The sequence below is a fragment of the Oncorhynchus clarkii genome, chromosome 10 (assembly GCF_045791955.1).
Source record: "Oncorhynchus clarkii lewisi isolate Uvic-CL-2024 chromosome 10, UVic_Ocla_1.0, whole genome shotgun sequence".
Classification (NCBI taxonomy): Eukaryota; Metazoa; Chordata; class Actinopteri; order Salmoniformes; family Salmonidae; genus Oncorhynchus; species Oncorhynchus clarkii.
This window is the reverse complement of record NC_092156.1, coordinates 52,149,671-52,162,356: the sequence shown is the minus strand read 5'-3', so window position 1 is coordinate 52,162,356 and position 12,686 is coordinate 52,149,671. Positions and strand designations below refer to the sequence as shown.

General features: G+C 43.7%; 1 protein-coding gene across 2 annotated transcripts in view; it reads left to right on the top strand.

Annotated features, from left to right (window-relative positions):
* LOC139418755 (SPNS lysolipid transporter 2, sphingosine-1-phosphate) overlaps nt 1-12,686 on the top strand; it is a 139,463-nt gene that overhangs the window by 34,655 nt on the left and 92,122 nt on the right. For both annotated transcript variants that reach the window (XM_071168430.1, XM_071168431.1), the window contains exon 2: nt 7,550-7,615. In XM_071168430.1, coding sequence (XP_071024531.1) covers nt 7,550-7,615 — 66 coding nt within the window. The remainder of the gene's footprint in view (nt 1-7,549; nt 7,616-12,686) is intronic.

Sequence of the window (12,686 nt, the reverse complement as noted above, 5' to 3'; positions counted from 1 at the left end):
CACGGGACTGGCATAGTACATTAAATACACAGGGCCCTGGAGGCCTGACACCTGTGATGCTGCATTGAGGAAATTGTATTAAATGCACCCAAGTATAGACTGAAAACAGCCCATGGAGATTTGACCGAGCTGAGCTGTGTTTTTTCCGTGAAATGAATCACATTGTTATTTTTTATTAAAACATCAACAATACAATAAAAAGACAATACAAATGGCTGCTCCCATCAGTGGGTGCTCTGGTCAGTGGGGGCGACCTGAGATGCTGGCAGGGTCTTGAACCTCCCCATCTGAAATATTTCTGCCGAAATTGCCCCCAAAATTAAAAAAATGACCCAAGAGCACAATTTTATTGACTGACAGTGGTCCTCCAAAACCCCCAACAATACAGTTTGTGGGTCCAACCTTGCCCTGATATTATGACATAACCACTCCTGGACCACACTCCAAAAACAAGCCACTGATGAACAGTACTTAAAAGATGCTCTATTGATTCTGTTTCCACATGGCAGTCTAAACTGCTCTGACTGTTTAATGCCCCATATACTGAGCATTATTTTTGTATCGAGAATTTTATATAATGTCTGAACTTGTTATTTTGTATATGAGTTCATAAACCCGATGCCATGGTATTGGGACATCGAAATCCTGTTCCCAACTATCTTGAATTTTATGCGGTATAGTTGTCATAGGGAAACTGATACATTTTACAATTTAAATTAGTAATTTTAAGCCATTTATACATTTTATTGGTGGCAAACATACTAACTCATAACTTTTTCTTTAAAGTAATTGCCACTTCCATTTTTGTGGCAGCACTGCGATGAGTTGGTTATCGTTTTCTATTGAGCAAAATGAATCCCATTGTTTGTATTTGTATTTCTTATGGATCCCTTTTACTCTTCCTGGGGTCCAGCAAAATTAAGGCGGTTTATACAATTTTAAAACATTACAATACATTCACAGATTTCACAACACACTGTGTGCCCTCAGGCCCCTACTCCACCGCTACCACATATCTACAGTACTAAATACATGTGTATGTATTAGAGGTCGACTGATTAATCAGCAATTTTGGACGCCGATTATGGCCAATTACATTGCAATCCACGAGGCGACTGCGTGGCAGGCTGACTACCTGTTACGCGAGTGCAGCAAAGAGCCAAAGTGAGTTGCTAGCAAGCATAATCTTATAAAAAGCAATCAATATTAACATAATCACTAGTTAACTACACATGGTTGTCCTGCGTTGCATATAATCAATGCGGTGCCTGTTAATTTATCATCGAATCACAGCCTACTTCGCCAAATGGGTGATGATTTGACAAAAGCGCATACAGTATGCAGCAGTTTGGGCCACCTGGCTCGTTGCGAACTGTGTGAAGACCATTTCTTCCTAACAAAGACCGTAATTAATTTGCCATAATTTTACATAATTATGACATAACATTGAAGATTGTGCAATGTAACAGCAATATTTAGACTTAGGTTTGCCACCAGTTCAATAAAATATGGAACGGTTCCATATTTCACTGAAAGAATAAACGGTTTGTTAGAAATGATAGTTTCCAGATTTGACCATATTAATGACCTAAGGCTCGTATTTCTGTGTGTTTTAATATTATTATAATTAAGTCTATGATTTGATATTTGACAGAGCAGTCTGACTGAGCGGTGGTGGGCAGCAGCAGGCTCGTAAGGGTTCATTCAAACAAGCACTTTTCTGCGTTTGCCATCAGCTCTTTGCAATGCTTGAAGCACAGAGCTGTTTATGACTTTAAGCCTATCAACTCCCGAGATTAGGCTGGCAATACTATCGTGCCTATAATAATATCCAAAAGTCAAAGTTATATGAAATTCAAACGGTATAGAGAGAAATAGTCCTATAATTCCCATAATAACTACAACCTAAAACTTCTTAAGTGGGAATATTTAATCGTCCGATTAATCGGTATCAGCTTTTTTTTGGTCCTCCAATAATCGATATCGGCGTTGAAAAATCATAATCGGTCGATCTCTAGTATGTATAGTGCGTATGTTATTGTGTGTGTGGGTGTGTGTGTGTGTGTGTATGCATGTGTCTGTGCCAATGTTTGTTGCTTCACAGTGTTTTTTTAATCTGTTTCTTAAATCTAATTTTACTGCTAGCGTCAGTTACTTGATGTGGAATAAAGTTCCATGTAGTCATGGCTCTATGTAGTACTGTGTGCCTCCCATAGTCTGTTCTGGACTTGGGGACTGTGAAGAGACCTCTTGTGGCATGTCTTGGGGGGTATGCATGAGTGTCCGAGCTGTGTGCCAGTAGTTTAGACAAACAGCTCGGTGCATTCAACATGTCAATACCTCTCATAAATAAAAGTAGTGATGAAGTCAATCTATCCTCCACTTTCAGCCAGTAGAGATTGACATGCATATTATTAATATTAGCTTTCTGTGTACATCCAGGGGCCAGACGTGCTGCCCTGTTCTGAGCCAATTACAATTTTCCTAAGTCGTTTTTTGACCACACGACTGAACAGTAGTCAAGTCCTTTTTTTGTGCTACCTGACCACATGACTGAACAGTAGTCAAGCTGTGACAAAACTATGGCCTGTAGGACCTGCCTTGTTAATAGTGTAAAAGGCAGAGCATTGCTTTATTATAGACAGACTTCTTCCCATCTTAGCTACTAGAGCATCAATATGTTTTGACCATGACAGTTTACAATCTAGGGTTACTCCAAGCACTTTAGTCATCTCAACTTGCTCAATTTCCACATTATTTATTACAAAATTATTACAAAAAGTTTTGTTCCAAATACAATGCTTTTAGTTTTAGAAATATTTAGGGCTATCTTATTCCTTGCCAACCACTCAGCTCTTTGATGAGTGTTGCAGTCATTTCAGTCGCTGTAGTAGCTGACATGTATAGTGTTAAGTCATCCGCATACATAGACACTCTGGCTTTACTCAAAGTCAGTGGCATGTCATTATTAAAAATTGAAAAAAGCAAGGGGCCTAAACAGCTACCCTGGGGACTTCCTGATTCTAACTGGATGATATTTGAGAGGCTTCCATTAAAGAACAGCCTCTGTTTTCTGTTAGACAAGTAACTCTTTCTCCACATTTATAGCAGGGGGTGTAAAGCCATAACACATACGTTTTTCCAGCAGCAGACTATGATCGATAATGTCAAAAGCTGCACTGAAGTCTTTTTACTATCATTCTTTATATAATTTATCTTTGTTTCGTCATGTAGTTTCTTTTTATTTAGTTTAGTCACATGATTTCTTAATTTGCAGTATTTTTGCCAATCAGTTGGGCTGCCAGAATTAATTGCCATACCTTTTGCTTCACCCCTCTTCAACCATACAATTTTTAAATTCCCCATAAATCCAAAGGGATTTAACAGTTTTTACAGTCATTTTCCTAATGGATGCGGGCTTATTAGTAACCTGAATAAGTAATTTCATAAATGCTTCAAGTGCAGCGTCTGGTTGCTCCTTATTATACACCACAGACCGGCAAAAACGTAGTCTTGTATGACCTCTTATACACTATATTAGAACTTTGGTTTTCATAGATATGGCTATTATATTGTGATCACTACATCCTATAGATATGGATACTGCTTTAAAGCAAATATCTGCAGTGTTAGTAAAAATATGATCAATACATGTTGATTTAATTCCTCTGCTGTTTGTAACTACCCGGGCAGGTTGACTGACAACCTGATCAAGTTTGCAGGCACTGGTTACAATTTGCAGCTTTTTCCTGAGTGGGTAGCTTGATGATAGCCAGTCAATATTTAATTCACTCAGAAAATATACTTCTCTGTTGATATCACATACAGTATTATCAAGCATTTCACACACGTTATCCAGATACTGACTGTTAGCACTTGGTGGTCTATAGCAGCTTCCCTCAAGAATGGGCTTTAGGTGAGGCAGATGAACCTGTAGCCATATTATTTCAACAGTGTTTAACATTAGATCGTCTCTAAGCTTTACAGGAATGTGGTTCTGAATGTAGACAGCAACACCGCCTCCGTTTTCAGTAGATGTTATAACCACTGTATCATCAAAGGTATTATTTATGTGAGTTTCAGAGATAGTCAGAATATGAATGTCATCTGTTACAAGCAAGTTATGGACTTCATGTAGTGTAATTTCACTGAGAACGTGGTAAGATACAGTATATTCTCCTCACAAACTCCTGGAGAGAGAGAAAGAGTGAACCCAAGCCAGACAACAGTAGATATAGATGCAGTCAAATATAATGCAGTCAAATATAGGCCTAGAGCACAGGAGGCAGACAGAGAGAGACAGAGTGAGAGGAGAGGGAAGAGGCTGGTGATTTGTAAGTCCTCAGGATTTCGCAAGCTGACATCCTCTTGCCACCGTCTCTTGACCTTTCCTCCTTGTGTGCCCACGTGACGTTACCATGGCAACTCTAGCCCTGGCGCCACTAAGGCGGGAGACGGGTAGAGACTGGCGTGCTGTCAGTGGTACCTCAGTCAAATATATTTCATCATGACTCCTTCAGCTAATGTAGGACGAATACTTGTCTTGTATAGAAATTAAACATCTCAGACAATGTTTTTGTGGTATTTTAGGTGATTTTGGTCAGAGCCATGTCAGTGCCCACCAAACACAGTTAGATACAGGGTGGTCCGGTTATAAAGGGCGATAATGAGCTAAGAAGAAAAGAGGAAGGACGAGAGGAGGATGATGAGAGAGAGAAAGGAAGGCGAGAATAAGGAGGGCTGGAAGGAGAGGAAGAGAGATTGTATTGAGGGCAAGGGCAAACCTCAAATACGCAGTCTGAAACCATGAAGCTGCCCGTAAAACTGAAAGCTCCCATTGAGAGTGAAGATACATTTAGCCTGATATGCTACTGCACAAACACACTGCAGCCTTCTGTCTGCAATCTCGTAGATTAAGACAGCCCATAACACAGATCATCACACCTGTATACCTGCACTCAATACAATACAACAATTACTTCACGACATTATACAACATTACACCTGCACTCAATTTAATGGATGGTGTGCTTTTATCTGAAGACATTTGTGTCAAACACTTGCCCACTTGAACAGTCAGGTTCAACATTTATATAATTGTGACTGTTGCATATCTGAAAGAAAATATGTCACTTCCATGTGAGTTGGCCCCAAAAGACTGAAATATACATTTTCACAGCAATCTATTAGGGAGCATGTAGGGCAAAGATCAGTCAGTCGGTCACACTTATGCACATGTACACCCACACAGAGGCTAAATTGGTCCTGCACTCATTCACCCCAGTGAGGTGGTGGTGTAATGGGGGGCAGGGTTAGTTGGAGGGTGTTCAGTAATTGTGTGTGTGTGCGTGCGTGCGAGCGAGAGGGGACGGGTAGGGTGTGGTACAAGGCAGGCAGGTGCTGACTCTGCTCGGGAGGGACGTTCCACCATCTGGCACAGGGATCCCCCTCCCAGCGGGCCCACTGAGTGTGTGTGTGTTTCCGGCAGGCTAATTAGAGCACAGCCTCAGCGGAGTGACAGCTCTGTCACCGTGGCGATGTTTGACAGGCTAGACAAGGGAGAGCCGACCTGTCTGTACTGAACAAGAATAGAGCAAACGGCCAATGTGTGTATGTGTCTGTCTGTCCCTGTCTCGGCCTCTGTGTCGTTCAATGTTGAAAGGAAATGGGCCTAATTATATCCACTCCCAGTTTTACCTTGCACCAACCGAGCAGTAGTTTTACCATGCTACATTGATATGGAAGTCCTTATGTGTGTGTCGTTCCAACCTAGAGAGAATCCAGCCTCAGTGCTGCGGCTTGTTGGTGTTGCAGTGGTGCCGGAATGCAGCCTGAAGTGTGAGAATCGGAGCAGGTGGCTTGTCTCATGTGACAGGAATGTCACTTATGTCCCTGCTCTGCTCAGAGCCCCAGCTGCACCTGCCCAGACCTCGCTCCTCGCTGCCTTTGAAATCTGCCCTATTCTATATCTGTTGACAAATGAATGGAGTGATGACAATGCCCGAGGATAGAAACCTAAACCTTGGCCACTCAATCAAATTAATCAAGTAATATACTTTAAGAATGTGGTTGTCACTTCTCTTTAGTCTTCCTCCCTCTCCAGTAAATTAATATTGTCAAAACACACAGCATTTTAAATATAGTTTGAGTGTTACTGTAGTGTAGACAGTTTGGGTAGAGAACATATTAGTAGAATCTCATTCTATTTATGAGAGAGTCCCTCTGACTTTGAGTTCAGATGAGGTCTGCAGTGCATAATTAAATACAACCTGGTATCAGTTTATAGGGCTCCCGAGTGGCGCATCGGTCTAAGCAAGAGGTGTCACTACAGTCCCCGGTTTGATTCCAGGCTTATCACACCCAGCCGTGATTGGAGTCCCATAGGGCGGCGCACAATTGTCCCAGCGTCATCCCGGTTTGGCCGGGGTGGGCTGTCGTTGTAAATAAGAATTTGTTCTTAACTGACTTTCCTAGTTAAAAACCTTTTGTTTAATAAGCATCTCTTTTGCAAAAAGATATGCATCATGCTATAATACCGGGCCAGTGGCTGCTGCTGTTGGGGATGCTGCTGTTACTGCTACTCTATATTCATGAGTTCTGTTCTGCTCAGACCAGCCTGTCAGTCAGTCTCACACACTGAGCCCAAACACAGCACTGTAGTATGTTATGTGTAGGGAGAGGCTCAGGAGGATATGAACGATTGAGATAAGGAAATCAGGCGAGGATAATTATTTTTAGAAAGATCTCTGTTATTGAACGGGCACTGGTAGTAGCTGACACTGGTAGTAGTTGACTATACAATCAACAAATGTGCTAGCTGTCATATTGCTGTCGTACAACGTCCATCTTTATTTCTCTGATTTACAGGTGAATATCTCAATCTCACCATTGGTTACAGAGATACAAGCAGTGTCTTAGTAATGTCATGACGACAAGATTCAGCTGTTCACATATCTTGAGCTCAGTCTTTCGATCCCTACAGAGTGCCTTGCACCTCATTAAGTTCTCACTATAGACTAAGAGCTCTGTTCTGTTCGTGATCCTCTCTCTGGAATTTCCTTTCCGCCATACCGGTGTGTCCTCCGGTTACAGAGAAGGAAAAAACCTACTGTCTGTCTGTCTGTCTGTCTGTCTGTGTGTCTGTGTGTCTGTGTGTCTGTGTGTGTGTGTGTGTGTGTGTGTGTGTGTGTGTGTGTGTGTGTGTGTGTGTGTGTGTGTGTGTGTGTGTGTGTGTGTGTGTGTGTGTGTGTGTGTTAAAAGGGCACCTGGCCACCTTCACTAACCCCCTGCAGACAACACCATCTTAGTGTTTAGTGCTGTCTGTGTGCCAGCCAAGAGAGCACTTAATACTGTATTACTCTCCTTAATACAGTATTCTTGCTGCAGCTATAAAAGAGAACCACCGCAAGGCCACAAACCTAATTCATTCAACTGTTATTAAAACAATGAAATATTCATGATAATGTGTATGGTTATTGTACCGCAACCATTGCCACACAATACTAATCGCTGTCCTCCCCTCTCTCTTTCTTCTCACTCTGTTGTGCAGGGGTTTTGCTCGACATCCAGAGACACTTCAATGTATCGGACAGTGGAGTGGGCTTGTTGCAAACAGGTAAGTCTCTCCTGATCCCTTAATGACACATATGTAATGACGATTAGCCAGCTCAAACATCCACTCAAACCTCCTCCTCTCACGACAAGAAGGGCAGGCCCATTACCTGTCCACGCTAAGCTGCTCTTAGGCGTCTTAGATTGGGACAACAAAAGGATAAAAGTCCCCTACTGCCTCCAGCATGTCCTCCCTTTCCTCCCCCCTATACCTCATCATCCCTCCTCCTCCTCCCTGCAGCCTGTGCAATTGACTGCAACTAAACCGGAAGACTGACCGGGTCAACAACAGACACAGTGGCTCGTTTTGGGATGGTGGCTTATGCCCCTTCCGCCTTGCTCATTGACAGCCAGCCAAAAGGCCCTCCTTGAGTAGACAGGTAGAAAGTATAAAAAAAGTTATAATGCACGTGTAGTAATAAACATGAACCGAATATTGCAATGTAGTGAATGCAAGCTTTATGAATTCAAAAAAATAATTTTAGCCTTTAAGGGTCTGACATTTCCAGCAACATTTTGCATGGTCAATAACCTAGTCGCAGTGGATCTGTTCCAATGATGTAGGTTGTAGATGGTTAAGACAGTATGAATGGGTTATTTCTGAGCTCCATGAGTTCCCCCAGTAGGCAGCCCAGTGAAAATGAAAACAGTGTTGAGCGGCAGCGGGTTGGAGGCTGAGTCTGGGGGCTCTGGGCGGGGTTTCCTGCTCTTATAGACCTTACTCAATCCAACTTTTGTGAGGGAAAGGTGCATGCTATTAGTTTGGCATCAGAAGGGCTGGCATTTTCTGGAGTTTGAGTTGACCTTTCAACGCGAAGGCTATTGTGACCTAGCACATTCTGTATCTCCTAAAGCTGAATGTCATGGATTTGAGTTAAAAAATCTCACAGTGGCACCCACAGTGTCCATTATTTCTCAGGTGACGGGTGAAAAACGGATTCTTCAAAGATAACTGTGAACTGAAGTCGTGTTTGATGAGGTGTGCATGGTTGATAGCGTTTCACCCATCTATCAAACGACTTCACATAGCAAACAGGAAATTCAATCCCAGTTATACTTGTTGTTGCAGTTTTGGCGTTGCTGAATTAACAAAACCCATACACATGCAGAACACACAGCACATAATGCAAACAGCACAACTAATGCAAGCATACTCTCACTCCCACACACAGTCAGTAAGTGGAATGTTACCCACAGCTGCCCTCTGCCTCTGTCTGCTGTCTGTAGCTGGGGCTAAAAGCAGTGTGTGTGTGTGTGTGTGTGTGTGTGTGTGTGTGTGTGTGTGTGTGTGTGTGTGTGTGTGTGTGTGTGTGTGTGTGTGTGTGTGTGTGTGTGTGTGTGTGTGTGTGTGTGTGTGTGTGTGTGTGTGTGTGTGTGTGTGTGTGTGTGTGTGTGTGTGTGTGTGTGTGTGTGTGTGTGCAGTATGTGCTTGTGTGTGCCTGTCCTGTCCTGTCTTGGGCCAGACTCAGGGTGTGGCATGTCCCCTGATCTCCAGCTGACCCCAGTCTCTCGCTGGCCTGAGGAATGCAGCCGGCCAAAACTCTGACCGCTGAGAGCAGCCACGACCAGACTGGGAACCTACGTGTGAACGGCTGGCTAGGGCAGTGGTTCTCAAATCTCCCCTCAGGGACCCCTGCCTAGTCAAGGGCTTGATGATTAGTTGACAAGTTGAATCAGGTGTGCGAGCTCTGGAATAGATCAAATGCATGGAATGACTGGGGGTCCTGAGGAGAGGTTTGAGAACAACTGCGCTAGGGGGTTGGCGGGTGATCACAGGGTGTTGTATGTAGGTGTCCATGTGTGCTGTTATATCCTCTACCCCCTCACCCCCTACATCTTTATCTCTCTCTCTCTCTCTCTCTCTCTCTCTCTCTCTCTCTCTCTCTCTCTCTCTCTCTCTCTCTCTCTCTCTCTCTCGCTCTCTCTCGCTCTCTCTATATATATATATATATATATATGCCCACTATGTAAGCTCCTTGGCAACTTCCACCCACACCTGGTAGTCCAAACTGCCCACGTGGGTCATTGGTGGGCAAGTAGTGGTAAGTGGGCGATGTGCGAAGAGTTGATTCAGCCTCTCTCTGATCCCAGCTAACCTTCACTATATTCACACCTCAGAGAGCAGTGACCACGTACTGCTGCGGTCACTTCTCAAACCGACACTAGTGTTACTGACTGGTCTATTTATGAGAGCTCTGTTTGAGTTCAGGTTCCGTTTTGCTTAGCCTTTTTCTTTGGCTGTGGATGAGGGGCTTTGGGTTATCTCTGGGCTGACAAAGTGTGGAATATTGGAACTGTGGCTGGTTTTCCTCGATTGCTTTGTGCCCACTCTGGAGAAGAGAGTGGCCTCACTGGCCACTAGAGCTGCTGCTTTAACGTGCCCGAAGTTCCCGACAGTATTTGCATTTTGCATGCGGTTATGTCTGTAATAGTGTTTTAAAGTTCACACACACCTCAACATGTGGAAAGGTGTAACCTTTCTCAAGTTATGGGGCAACACCAAAGTTAAAATGTTATTACACAAAGCAAAACATTTAGAGGTGTGTGTGTGTTGGTAGGTGTGTGTGCGTGTGCGTACGTGTGTGTTCACACCTTAATAGGTGTGTGTGTGTGACGTAACTCCCTGAGGGGTGAGGCACAAAGAGAGTGTGGAGGCCCTGTGTAAGATGATCAGGTATCCTGTTGATTTCACTCAGGTGATGTATGGTAGTAAGGCATGTGTTCTTGCCCCAGGTGCTCACGCCTGTCCATCAGATCAGCGCACCCCCAGGAATGTGCTGCTCACAGAAAGAACAGAGCAGATCTAACACGAGCTGTCATTCCTGATGAGAGGAGAAGACCGGTCAGATCACAGGGAAGCTCCCATTTGGATATGACAGGCCTCTATTAGGTCTCCTAGCTATTGGCCAAAATGAAGACAGAGTGCTGCGAGCGGGAGAACGACCTATGGTCATGGATGATGTTACACCTTCTACAGGTTTGGAAGGAGCCTGGAGGCTCTGTTGGTTGGTGAGCCTGCAGACAGAGGAATGTGTGCTTTGTGTGGATTTCTCCTCAGACAATTGGACCTAGTGGGAAGTATTGTTATTATCCATTATGGATAGTCTAGTATATTGGCAGGGTTTTAAAAGTGGTGAGATGTTGGGTGGGTGAATAAGGAGCTGGTTAGTGTCTGTGCAGTTTCCCCAGACTGCAACCACTAATTATTACTGATATTTTATGTGGGCAGGTTTTATGTTCAGTTAGGATACATCTTGGGTGGATGAATGTGTGGTGGAGCCGACCAGTGTCCGGCCTGGTTTTGCAGGCTGTCCTCCACTCATCACTGCCAGGTTGCAGACAGACTGTTTTTCTTGCGTCCCAAATTGGCACTCTTTTCCCTAGAAAGCGCACTACTTTTGGCCTGAACCTTATGGGCCCTGGTCAAAAGTAGTGCACTATAAAGGGAATAGGGTGCCATTTGGGACACAACCTCTGTCAGGTTGACTGTGTCTGTGCCCTGCTCCCTCCGTCTGTCCCCTGCCTGGCTGCCCACCCCAGTCCTGTCTCAGTTTGCAACACGACACCCACACACACACACACACACACAGCCAGGCCCAGCCAGCCTTACCAGAGTGTCAGCCTGGCCAGACACTTACTGAGGAATGGGGCCACAGGTGGAACTGGGAAGTCCTTCCATTCATTGGAGCTGTGAAGTCCCTCAGCTCTCTGAGCCCCACTAACTAACATACTCACATCATACATACAGCTCAGTTTTTTTTTTTAAATCTCTCGTCCGATCCTAACCCACATACAGTCTTCTCACCTTTCTGCCTCTCTCTGTCTCTCTCTCTCTCTGTGTCTCTCTCTCTCTGTCTTTCTCTCTCTCTCAGTCAAGAGATTTTCTCAATATCCTGTTTCTGGACTTACATTTAATGCCTGTGATTTTCCTGTGGATAAGAGAGGATAAAGGTTTAGGATCTGAGGCTTAGAGTTGTGGCTCTGACCCTGAAACCCCTTAGCAACAGGGGCTGTCGCAAGTGTGGCCAACTTTTTATGGACAGTGTTTGTCACAGGCTTGAGTTACTCTACAATGGAGATGGTTATAGGACTCTGGTAACTCCTATATCAGTGTGGAGTAAAGCTATCATTGCTTGATCAGCTGTGCTGTCTGTTGGCTGCCTCACAGCTGCTCTCGTTTTCCGGTGTCTCTCTCTATACCTTCGTTCCACTCTTTCGTTCCCTCGTTTGCTCCCCCCCCCCCCCCACTTTCGCTCTCTTTCCCTATCTGTCTTTCTTCTCTACCTATATCCCTTCTTTCTCCACTCTCTGTCTTTAGTCTCTCTCCCTCTATCCCCTCTCTCGTTCGCTCCCTCTTAACTCTGCAGTCCTCTTTCTCACTCCCTCTTTCCCATCTCGTTTTCCTCTCCCTCTCTGTCCCTTACTAAAACATACAGGGGAAAAAATATATGTTTTTCGGACACATCCGGTATGTGAACAAATCACTTATTTACATGAGTCAGACATGGCTTTAGAACACGTGAAGTTTCACATGAATTTTAATGCATGTTTTTCACAGGGTTTCCCAACATATCACATGTGATATTCTAAACTTCACATGTGCTTTGTAACTGGTGGGATTAGAACCCAGGTCTGCCATGGGAGAAGCCATTGTCTTGACCATCAGACCAAAGACCAGACTGGGTTTCTTTTCCAATGCATATTTATTATTATTTTCACTCAATCTAAGAATATTGACTGTTCAATTCAAAATACGGAGGGCAAACGCTTAACATTTTTATCGGGTTAATCACTGGATTAATTTGCTCAAATTGAGCAGTAATTGAAGATTCTTTTTATAGAAAGAAAATATTGACACTTTTTGATTTTGTTAATCCACTCGGAGGACTCAGAAATAGGAAATAACTATTTTTAACGCACTATTATACTCAGGTAGGCTAATAAACCTTTTTACAGAATGGCATTACAGAATTTGCTACTGCAACATGTTAACACCACCTTTTCACATGTGAGGAAAATAACACTATTTCACCCACACATGTGAACTTCCACATGGGAAAGTGATATTTGCACAT